The sequence below is a fragment of the Phyllobates terribilis genome, unplaced genomic scaffold (assembly GCF_046119375.1).
Source record: "Phyllobates terribilis strain yellow unplaced genomic scaffold, ASM4611937v1 Scaffold_4__5_contigs__length_816908805, whole genome shotgun sequence".
NCBI lineage: Eukaryota > Metazoa > Chordata > Amphibia > Anura > Dendrobatidae > Phyllobates > Phyllobates terribilis.
Genome location: NW_027362764.1, coordinates 499,404,063 through 499,431,677, shown reverse-complemented (window position 1 = coordinate 499,431,677; position 27,615 = coordinate 499,404,063). Strand labels below are relative to the sequence as shown.

General features: G+C 41.1%; 1 protein-coding gene across 1 annotated transcript in view; it reads right to left on the bottom strand.

The window, feature by feature from the left end:
• The window catches only part of JARID2 (jumonji and AT-rich interaction domain containing 2), a 166,267-nt gene that overhangs the window by 6,303 nt on the left and 132,349 nt on the right, over nucleotides 1-27,615 (bottom strand). The window contains exons 8-16 of the mRNA XM_073678794.1: nucleotides 19,302-19,798; nucleotides 15,386-15,478; nucleotides 11,766-11,884; nucleotides 11,616-11,686; nucleotides 9,803-9,917; nucleotides 7,400-7,505; nucleotides 7,110-7,292; nucleotides 2,458-2,588; nucleotides 1,127-1,310 (exon numbers count right to left, since the gene is read on the bottom strand). Of these exons, the coding sequence (XP_073534895.1) occupies nucleotides 1,127-1,310; nucleotides 2,458-2,588; nucleotides 7,110-7,292; nucleotides 7,400-7,505; nucleotides 9,803-9,917; nucleotides 11,616-11,686; nucleotides 11,766-11,884; nucleotides 15,386-15,478; nucleotides 19,302-19,798 (1,499 nt within the window). The remainder of the gene's footprint in view (nucleotides 1-1,126; nucleotides 1,311-2,457; nucleotides 2,589-7,109; nucleotides 7,293-7,399; nucleotides 7,506-9,802; nucleotides 9,918-11,615; nucleotides 11,687-11,765; nucleotides 11,885-15,385; nucleotides 15,479-19,301; nucleotides 19,799-27,615) is intronic.

The following is a 27,615-nucleotide window of genomic DNA, read 5'->3' as shown; positions in this document are numbered from 1 at the left end:
CATTATCTCCACAGTAAATTAACAATACTGAAGTCCGGTCTTATGAATAGATAGAAAATCTACAGGAGGAATGATCGAATAAGGAGACACTAGATTAAATATAAATGACAAATCTCTATTCACAGCAAAATATCAACTGTTTTTTCCTGTTGGCTGCTTTCTTAATAAAATAGCACTTTCATGACAAAGGATATAAAGCCGGCCATACACATTAGACGGCTGTCGGAAGAACAATGTTACGGCAGATCATTTGGCAGACAGCCATCTCAGCTGACTGTCCCATACACATTAGTGCTCGTTCGGCCGTGAGCTCTTGTGTTCTGTATGGCAGCTCCTCTCCGGGACAGCTGTGCGATTGGCAGCCCGAAATCTGGACAAGAGCAGTCGATACCTCCATCACATTAGCTTGTCGGCCAAACCCATCAACAGCAGGTGTGGACGACACTAGTCATATGTGTAAGGTGCAGTAAGAATAAATTGAGGAAGAACCTCCTGGGCTTTATCAGGTTGTGCCAAGGGTTGGTTTAGATTTCACCTATTCACCTCTTGTGAACCAGAAGCCATCAAAATTAATGTTCTGGAAATATGGATATGAAGGGAAAATTCCAACTGACAAAAAGCAAGAGCCACATTTCCAAATGTGTAACAAATACAGTTATATATTATGTCATCCTCCCTCTTGGGTTTATATATAGAAAAATGCATAGGATCGATTTGTGGAATTCCAGTTCATCAGCCAGGAAAGTAATCTCTGGCCGCCAGATGGGAGACTTGTGAATCTCTTACCTTATGGGATCCCCACGCAGCTTTTGATCAGCCGTGCGGATTAATATTGCAGTGTGATGCACAGATGACGTCATGCCAACTTGGCAAATCAAAAACTACAACAGGGGATCCCAGAAGATAAGGTATTGAGTTACCGTCCAGTGGTCATAGGGCACTGATCCAACAGATGGATCAGAATCATGGGAATCAATCCACCCAACTCTATTTAGCGCCACGTGCGATCTGCAGCCAGCCATGTTAAGAAGTAATGTGCCGCTGTGGATAATTATAGCATGACCTCTATAGATTTGAGAAGAATGAACAAACCGATAATGACATCACCAATGCTAAATGAGCTCACCATGGAGAGGTAACACAAATGCTGGCAAATCTGGCATCTTCTCTCGGACGTCTCAAACTGCAGCCACTTCCGAGGCTTTTTCTTCCCATCCATCGATGAGTTGCTGGTGTCATGGCTCCCGTAGCGTGCCGATGAGTGGAGTCCTGCCTCAAAGAGTTCTCTTCTCTGCCTCAACTCTGTATCCCTGGCCAAAGGAAAGAGCAAGTCAGAAACTGCGTAGGTCATCACTCAACTCTCATTAAAGCGAGCTCTTCTGCAGCTCCGTAATGAGGGGAAAGTGACAATAACTAAATACTTCACCTAAAAGGAAAATTGCAACATACATGGCATACAAAGTAAAAATTACATCACATCTGTGGTTAATTTCATAAGACCCCCCGCAGACATTGGGGTGGTGTAGGACACCCGTTCTGCGGATAAATAGTGCATAAACTGAATCAACTACTGGTTCAGGTTATGTATTATGAACTTTGCACTCGCATGGAGATGCTCTTTAGGTTAAAATAGTCAACGTGAGCTCTCCAGAGGTCATTTCCACAGCAAAAATTCAAGTCAAATATATAGTTACGGATATTGTTCATCAACCACCACCTCATGGAAAGTAGCTACACAGTAGACAAAGTAGACAAAAAACAGTATTAAGCAAGGAACCAAGTCATAGGCATGGCAGGATTATCAAACGTACAGAAGTCACTTATTGCTGCCTTTATCATGATAGCACCGAGACATTGACTTGGCTTGTAAAAAAAAAAAAAAAAAAAAAAAAAAAGAGCCAAAAATGTCAAAGTATTTTTTACAAGTGGAGTCTTGCCATCCTTCAATAAAACAACTCTGCTTAACAACCGATAAAAGCTATCGCGATGATGTTGAGAAAAAGTCACAAGTAATAGTCTATCAAAATTTATAAATCCTCCCTAATGGAGTTAAAGTGTGTATTAAGACACCATTTTCATAAATCCAAAAAACCTGATGTTCCTTACAAAAAGCACATGCAGTAACGCTGCTCAAGGTAGTTTAAACACGGCACTGCCATCTTCATAACAATTTACAAAAAAATGAAACTTAAAGAAAAAAGGACAAAAAAATCTATTACTGTAGATACGGAAAGGAGTATAAAAAAAGAACTCAAGGCAAAAGGCTAATATTCAGTGCTGAGTGGAGTTCACCAAGTTATCCCAAAATGCTAAATTTCACTTATGTGATTGTAAAACCACATCTTGTCCACTAGGGAAACATGGGAAATTGAAATTTTATATTACAGTGGATACAACTTGGTGAACTCCACGTAGAGTCGGGCATCTAGGACGTCATCCATGCGTCCTCTACATTACCTGAGCTCTCCGAGCAGTGAAGAAATGACACTCAGAGTTGGGCTGTTCTCCTTTTTAGCTTCTGCTGTTGCTATCTGATACAATAACTTCTCCATGGAGAACGGCTTTGCTATGTGTCGACGTTTCATTTCCTGGTTTGAAAAAAATAAATAAAAATCATACATTGTATCAAACATAGAAGTGCTAGAGCAGTTTTGTTGCATTTTACTTGTATAATATTAATAGCATTTCCTCATTGGCATTTGCCTTTAAAGAGTAACATTTTAATAAACATATATTATACTATAATATACAGGGTGGTCCAAAAGTAGGTGGACAGAAAGTGTAATAAGGTTATGAAGGGGGAGATTTATCAAACACTAAATTGCAGCCGCCTATCTGGATCATCCTCCAATAAACCATGAATTAGACGTGGACGATAAGCTTTCCACCCAATAGATTTCAGGATTCGCATGATAGAAGCTCGTGAAATTCCCAATTCCAAAGAGGCTCTTCTGGTGGACTTTTTTGGACTCTGAACAAATGTTTCAGCAACAAGTTGTTTATTATCTTCTGTACAGACTGTTTTGGGTCGACCAGTTTTTGGAGCATTCAGGATTGAGCCAGTGGCATTGAATTTGTCACGAATGCGGTAAATGGTTTGTCACTTTGGAGCTTGAGTACCAAACGTTTCAACCCAATTTGCTCTAACGGTTTCAGCATTTTGAGATTTCCAATACTCTGTTAAAATCCATTTTCTTTGATCTGTATTTAAATTATTTGCCATTATGTGTTATCTGAATTATCTGAAAAGAAAACAGATTTGGAAGAGATCGATCTGTGAAAACTAGATCTGTGAAACTGGCTCAGTTGCCCTTAGCAACCAATCAGATTCCACCTTTCATTTTCCAAAGAGTCTGTGAGGAATGAAAAGTGGAATCTGATTGGGTGCTAAGGGCAACTGAGCCAGTTTCACTTTACACCATGTTTGATAAATCTCCCCCTTCATAACCTTATTACACTTTCTGTCCACCTACTTTTGGACCACCCTGTATATATAATACAATTTCAAGGGTGGCAACACTTTCAGCAATGACTATATAGATAGTCATGGCCGAAAGTGTTGCCACCTTTGAAATCGTTCCAGAAAATGAAGTATTTCGCCCAGAAAGTTATTGCAGTTACACATGTTTTGTTATACACATATTTATTTTCTTTGTATGTATAGGAACCCCAAAAATGGGCTGGACAAAATTGTTGGCACCCTCAACTTAATATTTGGTTGCACAACCTTTGGAATATATATATAATTGCAATTAATCGCTTCCTATAACCATCAACAAGCTTCTTACACCTCTCAACTGGAATTTTGGACCACTCTTCTTTTGCAAACTGCTGTTGGGAGAAAGCTCCCATCAAATGACCTGGAGCAATTTTAAGATCTCCACAGTTGTTCAATGGGATTTAGATCCGGACTCATTGCTGGCCACTTCAGAAGTCTACAGGGCTTTGTTTCCATCCATTTCTGGGTGCTTTTTGAAGTATGTTTGGGGTCATTGTCCTGCTAGAAGAGCCATGACCTAGAACACAAACCCAGCTTTCTGACACTGGGCACTACATTGCGACTAAAATCCTTTGGTACTCTTCAGATTTCACAATGCCTTGCACACAGTCAAGTCACCCAGTGCCAGAGAAAGCAAAACAACCCCCAAAACATCTTTGAACATCCAGCTTTGACTGTAGGTAGTGCTCTTTTCTTTGTAGGCCTCATTAGGTTTTCGGTAAACAGAATGCTGCGCTTTACCAAAAAGCTCCAACTTGGTCTCATCTGTCCACAAGACGCTTTCCCACTTGCATACATTTTGCAAACTTCAGTCTAGCTTTTAAGTCTCTGTTTCAGTAGAGGGGTCCTCCGAGGTCTCCTGCCATAGTGGTTCATTTCATTCAAAAGTCGATGGATAGTTTGACACTGATGCACCCTGAGCCTGTAGGACAACTTGAATTTCTTTGGAGCCTGAGCCTGCAGGACCGCTTGAATTTCTTTGGAACTTGATTGGGTTGTAATCTTCTTGATTATGTTGCGCACTGTGGACAAAGGAACATCAAGATCTCTGGAGATGGACTTGTAGCATTGAGATTGTTGATATTGTTCAACAATTTTGGTTCTCAAGTCCTCAGAACGTTCTCCATGCTTAGTGTGGCACATACAATGCAAAGATTGAGTCAACTTCTCCCCTTTTTATCTGGTGTGAATTTCATATTGCCCACACCTGTTACTAGCCACAAAGGAGTCTGAATGGGCATCACATACATGAAACAAAGTGTTTACCCACAATTTTGGAAAGGTGCCAACAATTTTGTCCGGCTCATTTTTTGGGTTTTGTGTGAAATGATGTCCAATTTGTCTTTTTTCTCCTCAGTTTTTTTATGTTGTTCCAATACACAAAAAGGAAATAAACATGTGTATAACAAAACATGTGAAATTGCAGTAATTTTCTGGGAGAAATACTTCAATCTCAAGGGTGCCAACACTTTCGGCCATAACTGTATATGGCATCAGAGAAATCAGCTTCTTTCTCCTCCTAGACTGATCATTCATTGTCAAAATTCTTAAATTCACATGTAAAATCAGTCTTCAGTGAGTATAGATTTTCCCATTTAGTGAGTTAGGAGATAGCAGTTGGTTTTTCCCCCATTCATTCGAATGTGTGAAATCGCTGAAAAAACCCTGAAAGAATTGACATGCTGCAGATCTGAAACTGCTTCAAATCTGCAAGATTAAAAAAAAAAAAAAAAAAAAAAAAGAGAGAGTCAGCATGGGTATTAGAGTTCAGAAATCTCATTTACTTTTCTGGGACAGTAAAATGCTGCATTTTTCACTGCAAAAAAGTGACGTGTAAACATAAAATCTGTTTTTGCTGAATATAGATTTTACCCCTGAAATGAGTGAGAAAGATCATTCTAAGAAGAAAAAAGCTAATTTCTCTGATAAGATATTACAAAATTGCTTATTTCCATGTGTACTGTTGATTTATGAAATTTGTGTCTGTCATAATGAAACGTAAAGAGAACTTGGCACTCCAAATCGTAATGCTGAGAGTTTTTAATTGTAGGAATCCAAAAAGAATGCATGGATGCCTTTCTTGTAAAATATAATATTAGAGGTTATGGGCACTATATTCTGTGCTGAGACGTTGATCCAGGGAACTAGTCTTATTGCCGTATGTGAAGTCGGGAAGGAATTTTTCCCCTAATATGGGGTCATTACGGGTTTTTGTCTTCCCCTGGATCAACATGCTAGATTATAGGTTGAACTCAATGGATTTGTGTCTTCAAGGAACCGGAAAGAAGATGGCATAAGAATCGGCCATAGGGATTGCATATATGATGTTTTAGGTCTTATAACGCAAGATTTTCATCAGACATATGTATTACATAAGAATGAAAAGAGACCGTTCATGGAGTACACGCTGAGGTAGAAAGGACTGCAGTCGGTATGTGTCACACACTGCACACACTGTCACTTTATAAGGCCGAAACGTCCAATATGTATTATTTTAGATTGCTACTGTGATCAAGCCACATTTTCTGACATGTGCCACTTTATACGGTAATAACGCTGGAATGTTTTAATATATCCCAGTGATTCGGAGACAGATTCAGAGTTTTTTTGTGATACATTGTACTTTAGGACAGCAACAAATTTAGGTCAAAGTTTTGTGTTTATCTAGAAAATACTTTTTAAAAATAAAATGTTCAAATTTATAACACTTCTCAAACTTGGAATGTTTAAACCAGATAGTCACACTGCATAAAAAGCTAATAAATTATGTTCCCAATATGGCTTTATTTTGGTAGGATGTTAGAAGATGAGCAGTAATTTTTCTTTGTATCAAGGAAGTTTACAAAACTTACTTTTTAGAGACCTGTTCAGTTTTGAAGTGAATTTAAAGGGCCTGTATATTGGACAACGAAAAAACATTGATACCTTTTTAAAAACAGCACCCCTCAAAGCATCCAAAACTGGTGTCAGGTAGTTTGTTAACCCTTCTTCAGGTACTTTACAGGAATAACTGCAAAGTGGAGTAAATTAAATGAAAAATTTTATTATTCCACTAAAATACCGGTACATGCTACAATAGCTGACAGACCTCAAGGCCATGGCAACCATCAAGACCATACAATCACAATCTTGGGGTGTTGATGGAATTTAAGAGGGAGCCTTCTCCCTCTGTTAACCATCTAGATGCTGCTGTTGCTATTAACAATCACATCAAAGGGGTCAAATGGCCATGGTTGGTGCAAACAACGATCATGGCAGATGCAGCAGGGTGTCAGCTGTAGTATACACCTGACATCAGCTGCATTTTTATCCATCGGAAGATGCCATTCTCTTAGAGACATATTGGCAGTCATTAAGGGTTAAAACTTTTTTACCATTATTGGGAGTGCCACGTTCTTTTTACGTTGGAGGGTGCCAATGTACACCGGGTTGGTACCCTATTTGAGCGCTTTATAGTCACAAAACCACTTTGTGATAATGGAGAAATACTACAAGTTGTGTGAATCAAATACTCGAGTCATTTCTAATGTATTCTAGTAGGAAAATCTCCATTACTAGGAACTCACTATACAATAATGATTTTGGCTAGAGAATCAGCATTGGTGTATACCATGGCAGTCTTGAAGCCCATGCTTGTCCACTGGGTGGTAGCAAAGTGCACAGTTTCAGAAACACTGTAGCCACAGCACACTTTTGACACAAAGGATCCTGGGAAGCAGACGACAAACTGGCCGCACTGCTGTACAGTACGGTGCACCTTGATCCCCTCCTTGCACAGCACCTCTGGGGAGATCTGCAGGAGGAAACATATTAGCTGGAGGAATTCAGACACAAATCACATCTCATGACACATATAAGGTGCAGTTTTTATCTATCCGGTCCGGCACAGCATGGACTTACCATGACGTTACTTTCAAGCATTTGAAGACCAGGAGTACCATTGGCTTGAAGTAGAGTATGTACCACTTTGTCAAGTTTGCTCTCTTCCTCAGCAGGAATGCAATACCTGCATCACAACACAGTAATTATGTATCATTTTATGTACGTTATACATTTTCCCTGCGCTGGGTGTTATACGTAAGGATCACTAATATTTTTACAATGTACACCAGTATTATATAGCACATATATAACGTTACCCTTTAGACCTCAGTCCAGAGCCTCTCACCCAGCCAAATCAGTTCTCATACCTTGCACTGATGAGGGGCAATACCGCAAAACACCATGTCAGCAAAGTGAGATATTTATTTGGCTTTTATCCTACGTCATATTGCACGACTCATTAAAGGGTCAATAGTGACGTGTAGGATCGCTGCTTCCAACAGGTGGCGCTATAGAGTTCAAGTCCTCTTTCTCTCTGAAGAGGCAATTTGCATACAGCACATATCAGTATTTTCCAAAATCCCCTTTCATTAGACTGGATTTACACAGTATTTTGATGCATTTTCGCTGTAGCATTCACATATATGGTAAAGTCTACATACACAGGGGTTAATTTTTGGCATTTTTGGGGGCAAGGACATTTTTTTTCCCCTAAGCTATCAATTTATCGATAGGACTTGGGAGGCAACTTATGCCAGAAATTAGAGTCCAGGTACACACTAACCTTATTTAGAGGCTAGTGTGTCTTAATAAATTTGTCACACTCTTACTCTAGCAGACATTTGACCAATACTAGAGTATGAAACTCTAGTCCCTTATATTCCCAATTCACTGCGATTTTGCAGCAGATTTTTCAGTGAATCCCAATGGCAGGATTCACACAGTATGTTGAAGCTTTTTAAGTTTTTGTGATTTTGTTGGTGTTTTTCTTTAGTGAAAAACAATGAGGGCAGACGTTATTTTACATATCCCAACTATTACCACCATTCAAAGAGTAAAGCTATTATATACTACTGTTTGAAGTATCACAAAGTTTATTAACATTAAATCAAAATACACACAAATAACCCTATAAAAAGCCCCTAAAAAAACAATTTTAGAAAGTAAATAAGCAGTGTGGTTTATAAGATGAGAGTAGATGGATGGCACAGTTGTTATATACAAAATAGTGCAAGTGGCATATATATAGAACCGTTTATAGTGTATATAAACCAGTGAGTTTCAAATTTTCATACATTTAATGCCACCAGTAAGGTAAATTCAAACAAAATATAGTAAGGCATGCCCAATATCCATCATTACCCCTATATCACAATAGGCAGCCCATTATCATACAACAATTGAATAGACCTGAATATAATCGATACAGACCATGTGCCATGATGCTAAACCACACCACCTAGAACCCCAACGCGCGTTTCGCTCAGGGGGTGTGTTTTGATTTAATGTCAATGAACTTTGTGATACTTCAAAAAGTAGAATATAATAGCTTTACGCTTTGAATGGCAGTACTAGTTGGGATATACTATATTTGGTACCTCTATAATTTATAATTAATGTAAGTAATGAAAAGGAGTCTATATATCCTAGTTTTTGTATTAACAGATGTTATTTTACAGTCTGTGGTGTAAAATAATGCAACAATGTATTTTGGGAGTTTGCAGTGTTTTTTCCCAGCGGTGCTCTGCTATAAAAAAAAAAAAAAAAAAAGCGCATTTCAAAAATGTAACGAAAAAGTATTGTGAAGAGCGTTATTGACACCCGTACTGGTGCTGCTCCCTGCAATAGTACACACACGAATATACAAAAGTAAGGCAAGTAGCTAAAGTAGTCGTCATCCACATCGTAAGTTGCCAAGAGTATGCAACACACTAAAGCCTCATGTCAGTAATATGCCCGGACAAGTGGGGAAAATAATAATCTCCTACATGACGTGTTTCCCATTGTAAGTGCTACAAGGACACGAAATCTCATCTGATTGGACGTGCCAGTGTACACACAGGACGCTCGCCAAGGAACATCGCCTTTTTTAGAGTAAATAATACATCATTTACATGGTAGAATAGTAGACTGCTCCTTCTGGTTTCCCTGTATGTGTGTACATATATTCTATATATAACTGGATCTGAGAGTATATCTATGTATATACATGGGGAGTATAATATATGTGGCAAGCACGACTGTGCAAAATTGGGAGAAACTAAAAGGAGGAAATATTCAATAAAGTGGAATTTGGACTGTTGGACATCTGTCAATGTCTGTGCTGCTGAGCTAATCCTGGAAAATAAAGGATTTCCATCTCTATTAGTGGTGGGAAAATAAAGAATACTGGGATTTCTATAGTATAGTCCATCAGGCACCACTCACCACCAAACACTGGAACCTTATGAGGGTTAAACGCCACTTTCACCTCTCACTTACCAAACGCAATCAGCACCAGTGTGTAAGTAGTCAATGTAGGGAAGGTGGTTTTGGTCTCGAGACCAGCATGAGGTAGAAAAAACCATGCCAATATTAAGCCAAGGAATTGTTACTCCTGAAACCGAGAAAAAAGAAAAGGACAATAGCATGAACAATAGGAGCGCTGCAACACAAGAGATGAGAACAAATCAAGGCAGCAACTGGAAAAAAAAATTCTATCAGCAGTATAAATCCCAATGCCATGCTGACCCATCCCATATTGTGCCCATTTTTATGCAATTTCATTATATGCAAATAAAAAAAAGCTAAAACATTTTAAAAGGCCTAGACACCATTGCAATACCTAATGTGAATCCTTGGCCGGCCTTGTCTACGAGGTACACAGTGTAGAATAACAAAGTACGGCCAGGGGTGAGTGCAGGACAACTTCACCTTTACTGAAGTAGTTTGGGAGGTGCTCAATAGTTTTTCCCTTTACCGAAACAGTGGTGAAAGAGAGAGAGAAAGAGAGAGAAAGAGAGAGAGAAAGAAAGAGAGAGATACTGATTGCAGTGATGTGTCACTTACTGGGCTGCTTGCTGTAGTTTTCATAAAATCACTATTTTATAAGCAGGAGATTATTCCTAAAGGTCTAGTAATAAAACGTGGAGTAACTAGTTCATCCATAAAATATAATAATATTTGTTTGAGATATATTTTAAAAATTGGCATACAACTGAGTATACACAAGTACAGACAAAGTAAAAGGCAAGATACAGGTATCAAAGATGTACTAACCACGCATATATGTTGGGGTTGGGAAGAGTTAGTCATATCCTGAAACTCAATAAGGTCCTAGTGCTCAAATAATTAATAACATGTAAGCATACCAAACGTATCTATGTAATTTACACAGACTTCCGGTATATACATACAAATAGACCGTATGTCAGCTTGCCAGCAATACAATCTATTATACATAAACTAAAAAGTATTAGGCTAATGATACATTCAGTGAAAGGACAACCATCCTATTTAACTCTTACCCATTTGTCACCCACGTGGAACAGACACGCAAACAGCCCCAATGCATGTTTCGCATGGGCTTCCTCGGGGGGAAACGCGCGTTGGTGAATATGGACAGACTAGTTACTCCACGGTTTTTCCTGTATGAATCTCAGTTTAGGAGTGTCCACAGTGTACTCTTGCAGGCTCCCTTACTATATGGCACAGCTTCTTAAGTATAACCTTTCAACTATGAATTCTGTTTTGTGGATGTTGTTTCAAAATTCTAGAGGACTAGTAAACCTGCTGCCGGGTAGTCCTCCAAATTCATGAGCTCTGTATAACCACCCACCACTGACTGGCAGCTTTCTGCCTATGCATAGTGTGCACAAACAGCTGCCAATCAGTGGTGTGTGCAGGGTTAGACAGAGCTCAGCATTCAGCGAACTGCTAGATCTGCAGCAGGTAAAACAGTGATTTTATCAAGACTGCAGCAAGCAGCCCAGTAAGTGATACATCGCTGGAATCAGGGTCTCTGCCCTTACACATCAAGCAGATCTCAGATGGGGTAGCAAAAACCTGGTAACGAATTCCCTTTAAAGTCATTCTAAGAACATTATTATTTTACAAGTAATTTGTCATGCTAATGACAAAACATGGTGAATGCAGAATCAATAGATAATCTATAGACTAAAATTACGCAGAACTTGGTTAGTAAGAACTTCAAAAAAATAATAAAAAAAACAACAGAAAGGAACCTTATAATGTAAACTATACGGGAAGTACAATACATTAATACAAGACATAAGATCTAATGTTAAAAATTTACCAGGCACAGCACCGAGGTGTCGCAGGATGGATCCTGAATTATTAGGAAGGACTGTGAGATTCCATCCATGCCTATAAAACAGAACAGGAATGGTATGATAGTCTGCATGGTTTATAGTGATAAAGAACCCACACATGATAATCTGCGCACCTTGAGAAGGGCTCCGCTTTACCCACAGGGAATCCACTGCCATGAGTCTTTGTGTCAACCTTTCCACAATGCACAGCGACATGACAAGACTTCTGATCAACAATACGCCAATACTCTTGCTGAAAAAAGGAGAGCAGTGTTATTAGCCAATATCATGCAAATATCTTAAAGGGTTTGTGCGGAGTATGGAGGTTATCCCCTATCCTTTGCACATTCGAGTACACAGCTTAGCTATCCCTCACAGTCTCATGGAATATTAATGGAGCCGAGGTGCGCATGCTCATCTTCCACTCAATTCAGACAGGGCTTTAGGGATCGTGGTGGTCCTTGTGGTCAGAATCCCCAGTAATCAGAAAGTTATCTCCTATGCTTTGGCTATAGGATAACTTCCATAGTTTGTATTTCGCCCATTTTCATTATATTTTGAGTTTTTGATGTAGACCTCTAATGGAAGGCCAGGTTCCCCAGAGGGTGTCATAGTAAAGAAAAAACAATACCGCATTCTTTTTCTATAATGTGATGTGAACTGGGACTTACACTGGCTTCAATCTTATAAAACTTACTTACAGCACCTCCTAGAGAGAACCAAAAATACTATGTCAAGATGGAATCTGCTACCACTGCTCCATCGGGACAACCCAGTGGTTACCCCTGCTCAGTCTACTAATCCGGGTAATCGGAAGCATCGGATGCTGAATAAAAGCAATTGTTCTTGAAAAAGCACAATCTTTGCTCTGGACACAGCTTGTATGCCCGCAGGTCACCATTTCCATGCTGTGTGTTATTGCGCATTGGTAAGGTCTTAGACTGGTACCACCAAAGTGGAATTAAAGCACGTGCTTGTACCCTTCATGGAGTTTGTCTATATGGTCTGTGACACATGGACATTGGTGATAAAGAGTCACAATTAATGTTGGCAAAGTTAGAAGGGGAGAACAGTGCAGAAAAATCCACATCAAAGTGGGAAACAGATGTCAGAAACCAGTAAAAAAAAATTTTCTTCCCAAAACATAGAAAAAAGAAAACTAATTTTAAGTGTTAAAGGGAATCTGCCACCAGTATTTTGCCACTTAATCTGAGAGTAGCTTAATGTAGGGGCAGTGATCCCAATTCCAACCATGTGTCAGTTACTGGGCTGCTTGCTGTAGTTTTGAAAAATCACTGTTTTATCTGCTGCAGAGATCTCGGACTATAACCCTGCACACACCACTGATTGGCAGCTTTCTGTGTACACTGTGCATAGGCAGAAAGCTGCCAATCAGTGGTGGGGGTGAGGTTATACAGAGCTCATGAATATGAAGGACTACAAGGCAGCAGATTTACTAGTCCTCTAGTGATAATCTCCTGCTGATAAAACAGGGGATTTGTGAAAACTACAGCAAGCAGCCCAGTAAGTGACACATCGCTGGAATTGGGGTATCTGCCCTTACATCATGCAGCTCTCGGATTAAGTAGCAAAAACCTGGAGACAGATTCCCTTTAAAGAGTTAAATCCCATGCAAAACCTAGGCTATTATCAGACCAGCGTATTTCACGCTCAGTACACAGACAGCAATGCATGGACTAGCGGCCAGGCTGTTTACGGAGCGTGAAATATGCAAGTCTGAACATGGCCTTAGGCCTGATGTGTGGATTGCATAGCACACCTTACCAGAAAAAAGTTTCCTTTAAATCTACCAGGAAATCCATTAAACATGCAAATCCATAACTCCAGTAAAGCCACAAGCTTTGCCTGTTTTCTGTAAGCAGAAGGAGCATTTCCATATTCACTCCAAGTTTACAATGATGATAATCTATTGTCCAAAATTGTTACTTATTTAGGATTCATTAGGGAAGAACAGATCATGCTGCCATCATTAGCACTGGAACATATGTTAACCCTAACATATAGACACAAGCAATGAGAAATAGTGGTGTCTGGACCGGAGCGTTTAGGAGATTGAGCAGAGGTGAGCACAATTCCCAGTTCCAAAGGGCTGCGATGCAATGAGAGGTGGAGAGGTGTTGGGCGCTCGCCGACCTGATCAGATACACTGCAACGAAGCCTCCTGTATTAAGTTTCCTAATATATATTCCAGCGCAGCTCCAAATCCTCACTTGTTATTTATACTCTGATATATTAAAACCTTCAATCTGTCATTGGTGTATTAGGGCACAATGGCAGGAATGTAATAATGTGCAGCTTGTTCCGTGCAATGTCCTAACATGACCTCCCCCATAATGCTGGTGCTGTTGGGGCCCGCTCCCATTTCACAATCCCATTTCAGAGGTTTAGATTTATTTTGTTCTGGACGCTTTAGACAGCCCAACAAGAACATAAATGTCATGTACACCAAAGATTATTGCTAGCAGCTGCTCTCCAGTCCCCAGAAAACAAAGTGGTATTATACAGGTCAGATACAACATGAATATTCCATATGGACGCTAACCCCATCATCAGCCTCACTGTCTCTGGGAAATCGTTTTCAATCTATAGAGCAAAGCAGACGCCGCTACAAATCATTAAAGATAAAAAATAAGTCAGTGGCCAGCCATGTGCTTTCTCGGAGCAGACAGTAGATGGAGTGGGATGTTGCTTTCTTAGTGCTAGTAAAACTTTATTCTAGAGTTAGACCCCACTGATCAGATATTTAGGGTATATCCAAGCTATATACCATCTATGGCTCCCTCTATATGTGGCATTTCTGACTTCTTCATATCTAGTCCAGTCTTATTTTTTACTATCATACTAGAATAAAGGGATGGGGTCTTGAATCACCACACAGCAGGGTATATGATAAAATAACTTATAGTATACTTATTCGGTATATTCTTGCTGCCATACCATAACCACTCAAGTGGTCTCGCCGACCTTTGCTTGCTTGACTTTCTGATAAACCCCCATAGGACGGCTGCAGCCGATCACTGGTCTAAGCAGTGATGATGGCACTTTCAGCCGGTGGCTTCTGAAGCCAAGGATTGGCTGCAGTGGTCAGGCTTGGGTAGTGGAAATATCAAAGCCTGACTGTCACTTCCAAACAAGGAACAGGTGTGAACAAGTGCATACTAAGAGTAGCCACCTACATATATAACTAACAAATAAAGTAGCACTCTGCAGCGTTATACCATGCAAACATGAAATATATGAAATTGGAATTGCATTACTGCTCTAGAAAATAACGAAGATACTTTGCGCATAAATTGGCAAATACATGGGTCCTGCCTACCATATAAATGTAGGCTATCAGCCCAGGAGAGGAATCACATTAGGTTAGGATCCCAGCAAAGAGGATCACCTGGTCATGGCTGCTGGGCACACATGAATTAGTCAAATTATGCGCTAAGTACCTTCGTTTTTTCCTATTTTCTAGAGCAGTAATGAAATTCAAATTTCATATATTTCATGTTTGCATGCTATAGTGCTACAGAGTGCTACTTCATTTGTTGGGTAGTTGGAATGTCTTCATTGGAGGACAGTTCACAAAAGCCTGCAGGATCACTGGATCAGTGGGGATCTACCAGATAAGTTAATTTAGAATTGTATCATGTCCATAGAATTTTCAAGGTCCCCTGTAAAGTGATGTGTGGCTACCCACAGTGGTCTTGGGTGATGGAGTAAGAGTGCACATTTATTTGCTCACCTCAACCTCTGCTACTGTTGGCTCCTTGTTGAAGCACATGTTCATGACGTTCCTTGCTGTCCGAAAGAAGGTGGTTAGAGACATCGACCTTCCCTGTAAGGAGAGAAAAACAAATGAGAATCTCAGATAGTAATGGCAAAGTCTAAAAGATCTACCATCGCTTTGTGCAAAAACACTAAAAGTAAAAAATCTAGCAATCCCAGAATACTTTGAATTGTTCCTATTCTGTCTCATATTACAATCAAAACTATGAAAGAAATTTAAAAAATTCTATGATGTCCTGCATTGCAGAGATAGCTCTGGGTGGAGTTGTAAAAACGACTCCAGCTTCAAAAACAAGAACTTTGGCTCAAATATTTCCCACCCTGATGAGCCATGAGGTCAGCCATTCTCGCCCCTTTATGGAGGTGGAAAGGTTCACACCTTGATCTATACAGAAGTATAATATGTAAGGCGAGGGCAATGTCCAGGGACCAGCACCCTGCCTGCTTTGCATCCTTGTATGTTAGTCCTTCTAGTGATGGGACCACATTGATACCGCTGACTTCACTTACTAGTGAATAAGTCTCAGATGAGACCTTGCTGTCTCTGTAAGGTAACTCACTGCTGCGGGACCTCTCCCCCAATGTTATGTCTGCAAAGTAAGAATGAGTATATAGAGCCCCCCTGTTCCTCTTTCCTTCAGATATTTGCCAGTGGAAGTGGGCCTGCCCGTATAGACAGATCACCCGTTTAGAGCCACTAGCTCAATGATTGGCTGTCACGCTGTTTATGTGACGTCAGCACTGCAGCCAATGCCAGACAACGGGAGCAGCGAAGAGACTCAGAGCTGAACCCAGAAACTGAGTACAGCACAGTTTGGTTCTTTTTAGAATAAACTGCAGCCCTAGATGAAGATTTTCTGAAAAAGGACAACCCTTTTAAAGGAACCTGTCACCAGGTTTTTGTCACTTAATCTGAAAGCAGCATAATGTAGAGACTGAGACCCTGATTCCAGCAATATGTCACTTATTGGGCTGCTTGCTGTAGTTTTGATAAAATCACTGTTTTATCACCTGGAGATTATTATTAGAGGACTAGTAAACCTGCAGCCAAGTAGTCCCCCATATTAATGAGCTTAGTGTAACCACAGCCACACCCGATTGGCAGCTTTCGGTGTACACTGTACATAAAACTGTCAATCAGTGGTGTGGGTGGGGTTATACAGAGCTCAGCATTCAGATAACCGCTAGATCTGCAGCAGATAAAACAGTGATTTTATCAAAATGACAGCAAGCAGCCCAGTAAGTGACATCGCTGGAATCAGAATCTATGCCCCTACATTACGTTGCTCTAAGATGGGGTAGCAAAAACCTGCTGGCAGATTCCCTTTAAGCTGGGCATACACCTAAGAATGAAACTCAGCCACAATTCAAGAATTGGCCTCTTCAGGGTAGTCGCCAATGGTGCGGGGTGTTTAGTTTCAGCTCACAAAGGACAGAAAAATCTAAGAACACAGATCACTTACCGCAGACAGATGTGCAAGGCTGTGTGCCCACTATGCGTTTTTCAAGCGTTTTTGCCACGGAATTTCCGCAGTGAAAACGCTTAAAAAACTCTTGGTAATACATACCCCATGGTCCCCAATGATAATCCGCATGTGCTGTGCACATGCTGCGGAAATTTCCGCTGCGGATTATCATTGCGGAAAAATCCTCAGCATGTCCATTAATTTTGCAGACACGCAGCGTAATTGCCGCCATTGACTTGCATTGAATTGCTTAATATCCATGTCAGCACATTTGCACACACAGATATTAAGCAATTCAATGTGCAGACGGTACCCGGGTCTGGAGAAGAAGAGACTCTCATCCAGACTCAGGTACCATAGAACCTGTTAAAAAAAGAATTTAAAATAAAAGATAAAGATTATCCTTACCTTCTGATGTCCCCCGGTCTCCTCAGCGATGCGTCCGGTCTGTTGTATAGGTCGTGGTGGTCTAAAAGGACCTTCCATGATGTCATTTAGTCATGTGACAGGTCAGGCGACCGCTGACGTCGGCGGTCGCATGACCTGTCACATGACTAAATGACGTCATCGCAGGTCATTTCACACCACCATGAGCCGTACAACAGACCGGACGTAGCGGAGAAAACACCGGGGGCCATCGGAAGGTAAGTATAATCTTTATTTTTTTATTTTTTACCATTCTTATTTTTTAACTATTACTTGGTCACACTATATAAATCCATGCCGGTTGCATGGATTTATATAGTGTGACCAAGTTGTCAAGCACTTTTCCAAGTGATGCTAAAATCAATTGGAAAAGCGCTTGATAACCCGCATGCAGAAATGCATGTGAAGAACGCTTGACAAACGCTTCTACCTGGCGGGAAAAACGCATGTAAAATCTACATGCGTTTTTCCTGCCAGGGAGATGCGGAGAAAATATGCAGCATTTCTGCATCGTGGGCACTTAGCCTAATTCTAAAGCAGTAATGAACCGGAATGGTCAAAATCAGTAATTAAAATGAGTTATTTTATAGGTTGTGCACTTATTTGACATAAGAATAGATCATCAATATCAGATCAGTAGGGTCCAACTCCCAGCACCCCTAACGATCAGCTTTTATCAGCTCCGGTGGTGGATGGATGTAAACCGTGTACAGAGTGAACAGAACAGAACTACAGATCACCTTCAACACAAGGTGTATGGAGACGCGCTGTCCCATTCTCATCATTTTAAGGATTTTTTTTCCATATGTATTTTGGTTTTTATAAAGATTTCATTTCACAAGCAAACAAATGTACCAATCATATAAAATGTACAGAAAAAAAAGAAGCATAATTGCACACAGAATAGCAGGAAGTTTTCATTAATTTGTGGGTTCCCAAAGAGATCGGAAAGAGAAATATTTGGCTTTTCACCTTATTTCCTTCAATTTAAGTTTTTTATAATAACACGGGTTCCCAAAAAGTAGTAGATAAGCAAGGAGTATATGGAATTTTACTTCTGCCATACTTCATCTTAAGAAGTAAAGAAAAACAGGATGTAAAATCGCCACTCCTCAAAGGAACATAAACTTGGCAAAAGAACACAATAAAACTAAAGTACTTAAAAGGACAGAGGCGACTGTATTCTTTCCTAAATGAGGATTCTGGGGAAGGATATGGGGAAAATCTGACCTATAAATGTACATCTTGCAATATCATACAGGTATAATTAGCTAGAGGCTATATAAATATAAAGTAGTAATAAATAGGGAATGAAACTGGAACTGGTCATGTCCCAAAATGCTATTAATCTGCAGGTCAATAGCATTCTAAAACCATATGGCTCCGCACTGAAAGTCCAGCCCTCCGGCTTTCAGTCGGAGGCGTGGCTTTAGTCACCACTCAGCACACAATGAGCAGCAGCGGGATGTGGTTTCAGGCACCGCTCACTATGTATTGAGGAATGACTGAGGACACACCGTCCACGCCTCAATGACTGAAAGCTGGAGGCTTCCAGAAGGAATAAAGTTCATTTCCTTCGGGCTTTCAGTGTGGCGGCCTGGCAGCTTTAGAAATGACTAAGACCATCTGTCGAAACATGTTGGCTTAAGCACTGTGTAACTCCCTGTTTGGATTGGAGATTTTATTTTCTGCATAATAAATTTTGGGAATTGGATACCACTCCGCTGGAAAACTTTTTCTTTTTTATTGGGATATGACAGGTTCGCTTTAATGATCACAGGGGCTGTGATATTGACTTGCTGATAGTCATCACAACACTTCTATCACCATTTAGACAATACACAAAGTACAGCTGGCTCCTGCCTTACTCCTGATACCACCTAAGAAGACAGCCACAGGGAATCTAACTTTCCTGCAGCGGGACTCAGAGGTTGAAAATTAATATATACAATTTGGTTCAATGAAATCAATGTTGCTTACTTTATAAATGCACTTGTGTAGGTCACCAAATAAGCTTTTATCTTCGGGTTCCTCTTCTGTGCACTCTTTTTCCTGAGCAAACAGCCTTCGTCTTCCATTTTTCAGAGGGACATCCATTTCTTTTAGCTTCCCACGCAGGCCATTACGGTGCACCACTCCATTAATTAATCCATTTTTGGGCTCATACCTCGGGAGCAAATGTAATCTATATGCATTCTCGGCATGTCCCTCCAGTGGACCTTTCTTTTTCTCCAGACTCTCTTTCTCCTGCAGAACTTCTTTCTCCAGTTTCTTGTGCTCCTCGGGCGAAAGGGAATCATAGGAGAGAAGGTACTGACAGTAGGCCTCCTGCAGCTTTGCAAGTCGGTCCTGGGCAGTTTTCGGGATGCGAAGCATGTCAGCCAATTTGTTCCACTTTTTGAGGTCTGTCACTTGTTGCATGCCTCCCATTTCATTGATGAGCTGGAAAAACTGAGCTAGATCTAACTCACAGCCACCTATATAAAGGTTGTGAGGGAAACAAGAAAACATAGTTACACTCTAGCATGGGTGTCTGGAATAAGAACACATTATTGGCTTATTGATCGAAGTCCAAGACGTCATAGGAATATACAACACTTGCTAACTGCTAGGTGTCCAACTAATTAAAGCAGCGCTTAGCTAAGTATCTAACATCTCTTTGGATTCTTGTCTGAAATCCAAGACTTCATAGTACTAGACAACCATCAGCAGTAAATGCTGCCAGGTGTCAAGCTCAGCTCGGTCTACAGTCTGCTTCATTTTGGCAAGTATTGAAGTTGGCAACGGCAGTTTTAAAAGGTTGATACAGGTTATGGAATTATCAATTATTACACCATCTTCCAAAGCTAAAACAATAAAAATGAGATGTCAAAGATTAGATAAACATGGCTACTTACTTTGAAAAATAGCGCCACACTTGTCCACAGGTTGTGTCCAGTATTATAACTCAGCTCCACTGAAGTGAGTACAGCAGAGCTGTGGTACCAGACACAAAAGTGTGGGTCGCTTTTTGGACAAAAATAGCCACATTCTTCTAATCCAGGACAATGCCTTTAAGTGAACTTTCCAATCTCATTAGATGGAAAGCTAGGCAATGCCAGCTAAATAGGCTATACATGATCAAAGAACAGAAAGGATACATCGGGCACCTCAATCCTACTCTCTACACTGGCAAAATATTAAAGATACAGTTTATAGTGAAATACGTCGGGAGCAACGTCCAACGAATAGTCAGTAAGCACAAGAATGGCCAACGGTTCGAATAATGACAGGTAAAAGAAAAAAAGCCGGAAACATGGAGGGAAATCAGCTATGATGCCCATAAGACAGGAAAAGAAAAATGGTTGGCTTTTGTTTTCTTACCAGAACTTCTGGCTCACATATTCCAACTTACCACATCCACAAAGGTCTTGACTAACATTAGAAGCGAGAGGTACCTGGACCACGGGCCTATTCTCAGAGGTGCTTGCTGGTAAGTTCCTTACACCATTAGGCAGCAGAGATAAAGATACACTACGCAGGACACACTCGAGATTATACTGATCAATTTCTTCTCTTCTAAAAGATCAGCAAGATGAAGACTAATACATGACCCCCACTCTGTCTGTGCATCAGCATGGTGGTGATGTATTAAAGAAATCGAATACTAGAGATGGATCCTTAAAGCATGGGTTCACGGGGACTTCGGTGGCCCGGTCTTCTTTCTGGGCAGAGAGCTGCGAAAGATTCTTGAATGCCTAGTTGGCATATCGCCACAAGGAAACAGAGAGAGATCAGTTTTTAATAGTCTTAAAACATTTGTGGTTTCAAGTGGAACTCCACAAAGGTGCTCAGGATTGTCACAAGTGAGGGTAAAGCCACAGGAATCCAATCCCTGGGCCCAGTTATTTAACGTGCACCTGTCAGCAGGATTATGCTTAGCAAACCACATACACTCCGGTGGGCGCCGTTACACTGAGTAAAATCATACCTTTGTTGATGAAATCCATCCAGTGGTTCTTTTACAATCTTTACTTTCAGTTCTGCCATAATGATATGCAAATGCTCTGGTGCTCTGCTCATGTATTCATGTATTCTTATCTCTGCCTTCTGACAGGTCACTGTGCTTTCAGTGACCTGCCTACTATTTTAAATACTGCTTGTGAAATTACACATGCAGTATTTAAAATAGTAGGCAGGTCACTGAAAGCACAGTGACCTGTCAGAAGCCACAGATAGGAATACATGAATACATGAGCAGAGCACCAGAGCATTTGCATATCATTATGGCAGAACTGAAAGTAAAGATTGTAAAAGAACCACTGGATGGATATCATCAACAAAGGTATCATTTTACTCAGTGTAACAGTGCCCACCTGACAGTGTATGTGGTTTACTAAGCACAATCCTGCTGACAGGTGCGATTTAACACAAAGGACCTGGTTTGCGGCTTAGGAACAGAGTTTTGGATCTTATATTTCACCACATAATTCTGTTTTGATGTGCTTAAAAGGGAATCTGTCGGTAGGTTTTTGACATGTAATGTAGGGTTAGAGACCCTGATTCCAGTGTTGCGTCATTTATTGGGTTGCTGGTTTGTAGTTTCAATAAAATCAGTGTTTTATCTGCAGGAAACTATCCCTAGAGGACTAGTTGTCTCGTGCCATGTAGTCCTTCTGCTCTGTATAAGCCTGTCCACACCACTGATTTGTAGCACTCTCACAATGTACAGTGTACATAGAAAACCAATCAGTGGTGTAAGCAGGGTTATAGAGAGCTCATCATTCACACAACTGGAACTGCAGTAGATAAAACAGTGATTTTATCAAAATTGCAGCAAGCAGCCCAGTAAATGATACATCATTGGAATCAGGATCTCCATCTGAACATCATGCTGCTCTCAGATTACATAGCAAAAACCAGGTGACAGATTTTCTTTAAAACAATACGTCTATCACATCCACCCTTTGCTCACTACATGAGCCAACTTTACTTTCTTTTATCGTAGCCAAAGCTAAAACTTGTGACAACCCAGAATATAGATATCATAGATATATGCATGATAGTGTCAGCATACAGAAAAGTATAAACAGGTCAGTAAACATGATACTTTTCAAAATCCCTTACAAGGAGTACGTCACCCCAAAAATTCTAATAAATCCTTATAGTATGCACGGGAATTGCAGTGGCACGCAAAAGTGTGGGCACCGCTGGTCAAAATTACTGTTGTGGGGATATTTATATTATATTATATATATATATATATATATACACACACACACACACACACACACACACACACACATACATACATACATACATACATACATATACACACACACACACACACACACACACACACACACACACACACACACACATATACATACATATATACACACACTGCTCAAAAAAATAAAGGGAACACTCAAATAACACATCCTAGATCTGAATGAATGAAATATTCTCATTGAATACTTTGTTCTGTACAAAGTTGAATGTGCTGACAACAAAATCACACAAAAATCATCAATGGAAATCAAATTTATTAACTAATGGAGGCCTGGATTTGGAGTCACCCCCAAAATTAAAGTGAAAAAACACATTACAGGCTGATCCAACTTTGATGTAATGTTCTTAAAACAAGTCAAAATGAGGCTCAGTATTGTGTGTGGCCTCCACGTGCCTGTATGACCTCCCTATAATGCCTGGGCATGCTCCTGATGAGGCGGCAGATGTTCTCCTGACGGATCTCCTCCCAGACCTGGATTAAAGTATCAGTCAACTCCTGGACTGTCTGTGGTGTAACGCGACGTTGGTGGATGGAGCGAGACATGATGTCCCAGATGTGCTCAATCGGATTCAGGTCTGGGGAACGGGCGGGCCAGTCCATAGCTTCAATGCCTTCATCTTGCAAGAACTGCTGACACACTCCAGCCACATGAGGTCTGGCATTGTCCTGCATTAGGAGGAACCCAGGGCCAACCGCACCAGCATATGGTCTCAAAAGGGGTCTGAGGATCTCATCTCGGTACCTAATGGCAGTCAGGCTACCTCTGGTGAGCACATGGAAGGCTGTGCAGCCCTCCAAAGAAATGCCACCCCACACCATTACTGACCCACTGCCAAACCAGTCATGCTGAAGGATGTTGAAGGCAGCAGATCGCTCTCCACGGCGTCTCCAGACTCTGTCACGTCTATCACATGTGCTCAGTGTGAACCAACTTTCATCTGTGAAGAGCACAGGGCGCCAGTGGCGACTTTGCCAATCGTCCTGCACGGTGTTGGGTTGTGAGCACAACCCCCATCTGTGGACATCGGACCCTCATACCACCCTCAAGGAGGCCGTTTCTAACAGTTTGTGCAGACACATGCACATTTGTGGCCTGCTGGAGGTCATTTTGCAGGGCTCTGGCAGTGCTCTTCCTGTTCCTCCTTGCACAAAGGTGGAGGTAGCGATCCTGCTGTTAGGTTGTTGCCCTCCTACGGCCCCCTCCACATCTCCTGGGGTACTGGCCTGTCTCCTGGAAGCACCTCTAGCCTCTGGACACTAAGCTGACAGACACAGCAAACCTTCTTGCCACAGCTCGCGTTGATGTGCCATCCTGGATGAGCTGCACTACCTGAGCAACTTCTGTGGGTTGTAGAGTCAGTCTCATGTTACCACAAGTGTGGAAGCACAACCAACATTCAAAAGTGACCAAAACATTGGTACTGAGATGTGGTCTGTCGTCCCCACCTGCAGAACCACTCCTTTATTGAGTGTGTCTTGATAATTGCCAATAATTTCCATCTATTGTCTATTCCATTTGCACAACAGCATGTGAAATTGATTGTCAGTGTTGCTTCCTAAGTGGACAGTTTGATTTCACAGAAGTTTGATTTACTTGGAGTTATATATATGCACACACACACACGCATTGCTCAAAAAAATAAAGGGAACACTTAAACAACAGAATATAACTCCAAGTGAATCAAACTTCTGTGAAATCAAACTGTCCACTTAGGAAGCAACACTGATTGACAATCAATTTCACATGCTGTTGTGCAAATGGAATAGACAATAGATGGAAATTATTGGCAATTATCAAGACACACTCAATAAAGGAGTGGTTCTGCAGGTGGGGACGACAGACCACATCTCAGTACCAATGTTTTGGTCACTTTTGAATGTTGGTTGTGCTTCCACACTTGTGGTAACATGAGACGGACTCTACAACCCACAGAAGTTGCTCAGGTAGTGCAGCTCATCCAGGATGGCACATCAACGCGAGCTGTGGCAAGGTTTGCTGTGTCTGTCAGCTTAGTGTCCAGAGGCTAGAGGTGCTTCCAGGAGACAGGCCAGTACACCAGGAGATGTGGAGGGGGCCATAGGAGGGCAACAACCTAACAGCAGGATCGCTACCTCCACCTTTGTGCAAGGAGGAACAGGAAGAGCACTGCCAGAGCCCTGCAAAATGACCTCCAGCAGGCCACAAATGTGCATGTGTCTGCACAAACTGTTAGAAACGGCCTCCTTGAGGGTGGTATGAGGGTCCGATGTCCACAGATGGGGGTTGTGCTCACAACCCAACACCGTGCAGGACGCTTGGCATTTGCCACAGAACACCAGGATTGGCAAAGTCGCCACTGGCGCCCTGTGCTCTTCACAGATGAAAGTTGGTTCACACTGAGCACATGTGATAGACGTGACAGAGTCTGGAGACGCCGTGGAGAGCGATCTGCTGCCTTCAACATCCTTCAGCATGACTGGTTTGGCAGTGGGTCAGTAATGGTGTGGGGTGGCATTTCTTTGGAGGGCTGCACAGCCTTCCATGTGCTCGCCAGAGGTAGCCTGACTACCATTAGGTACCGAGATGAGATCCTCAGACCCCTTTTGAGACCATATGCTGGTGCGGTTGGCCCTGGGTTCCTCCTAATGCAGGACAATGCCAGACCTCATGTGGCTGGAGTGTGTCAGCAGTTCTTGCAAGATGAAGGCATTGAAGCTATGGACTGGCCCGCCCGTTCCCCAGACCTGAATCCGATTGAGCACATCTGGGACATCATGTCTCGCTCCATCCACCAACGTCGCGTTACACCACAGACTGTCCAGGAGTTGGCGGATGCTTTAGTCCAGGTCTGGGAGGAGATCCCACAGGAGACCATCCACAACCTCATCAGGAGCATGCCCAGGCATTGTAGGGAGGTCATACAGGCACGTGGAGGCCACACACAATACTGAGTCTCATTTTGACTTGTTTTAAGAACATTACATCAAAGTTGGATCAGCCTGTAGTGTGTTTTTCCACTTTAATTTTGGGGGTGACTCCAAATCCAGGCCTCCATTAGTTAATAAATTTGATTTCCATTGATGATTTTTGTGTCATTTTGTTGTCAGCACATTCAACTTTGTACAGAACAAAGTATTCAATGAGAATATTTCATTCATTCAGATCTAGGATGTGTTATTTGAGTGTTCCCTTTATTTTTTTGAGCAGTGTGTGTATATATGTATGTATATGTGTGTGTGTGTGTATATATATATATATATATATATATATATATATATATATATATATATATATATATATATATATATATATATATATATATATATATATATATATATATATATATATATACATACACATACACACACACACACACATATATATATATATATATATACACATGTATACACACACACACATATACACCGTATATATATTTTATCTTTTATATTTTAAAAATTACAAGACGGAAAATGGGCAAACGTTTGGGCACCCTTGGAAATGTGTGTGCTCAGATAACTTTGACCAAGGTTTCAGCCATTAATTAGCCTGTTCGGGTTATGGCTTGTTCACCATCATCGTTAGGGAAGGCCAGGTGATGAAAATTCCCATCTTTATAAAAACCCTGCCTCCTCTAACCTTGTGCCAAAAAACAGTAGCCATGGGTTGCACAAATATGGCCTTCATGGAAAAATCAGAAGAAAACCTCTCCTGCGCCCTCACCACAAAATTTAGCATCAGAAGAATGCAAAAGAACATCTAAACAAACCTGATGCCTTTTGGAAACAAGTCCTGTGGACCGATGAGGTGAAAATAGATCTCTTTGGCCACAATGATCAAAGGTATGTGTGGAGAAAAAAGGGTACAGAAATTCAGGAAAAGAACATCTCACCAACCATTAAGCGTGGGGGTGGATCAATCATACTTTGTGGTTGTGTTACAGACAATGGCACGAGGAGCATTTCACAGGTAGAGGTAAGAATGGATTCAATTAAATTTCAACAAATTCTTCATGAACATAACACCATCTATAAAAAAGCTTAAGTTGAAAAGAGGATGGCTTCTACAAGTGGATAATGTTCCTAAACACAAATCAAAATCCACAATAGACTACCTCAAAAGACGCAAGCTGAAGGTTTTACAATGGCCCTCATAGTCCCCTGATCAGAACATCATTGAAAATCTGTGGTTAGACCTCAAAATAGCAGCACATGCAAGATGACTCCGGAATATCACAGAACTGGAAGAATTTTCCAAGGAAGGAAGAATTGAAAAAGACTCCTGTCGGGCTACAAAAAGGGTTTACAAGCTGTGATGCTTGCAAAAGGAGGTTCTATTAGGTGCTAACCATGAAAGGTGCCTAAACTTTTGCATTGGACCATTTTCCTTTTTGTAATTTTTAAAATTTAAAAGATGAAAATATATATTTATTTTTGCCTAAAATACAAAGGAAATGTGTCATCTTTAACTTTAGGCCTTTTAGAGATCATTTCATCTTCAGCTTGATTAACTGTTCACAATAACAGTAATTTTGACCATGGGTGCCCAAACTTTGACATGTCGCTGTAGAATTAATAGAAATCATAGCTGTAGTATAGCTTTCAGTAGTTTAGTTGGCATAAAAATTTATTTTTTGTGTGCATGTGAGGGAGCTTTGGTACACCACTGGCGTGGAATGGGGCTCAGTGCACTGTTATGCCCAATCAACTTACATTTTGAGCACTTCCTGAACTCAGACAGTAGTACTGCACGGATACTGCAGCCGCGCTCACATCGTGTCATTGCGGCCTCCTTTCTGTGTCAGCAGTACAGTACCGAACAGCTGCCAAGACCAGGGCCAGTGATGAGGGCCGGCAATATCACTGAGTGCAGTGGCAGTGTCCATGTAGAAGTTAAGAGCTGCTAATTGCGTTTAGCTCTGTTGATCAAAATGGGACAATCAGCAGCTCTGCACCTCCAGCATGGACACACCAGCCAAGCTTGCAGTGTCATTGCCAGCTCTCATGGCTCCTGTCTGTAGTCGCCATACAGGACTGTACTGC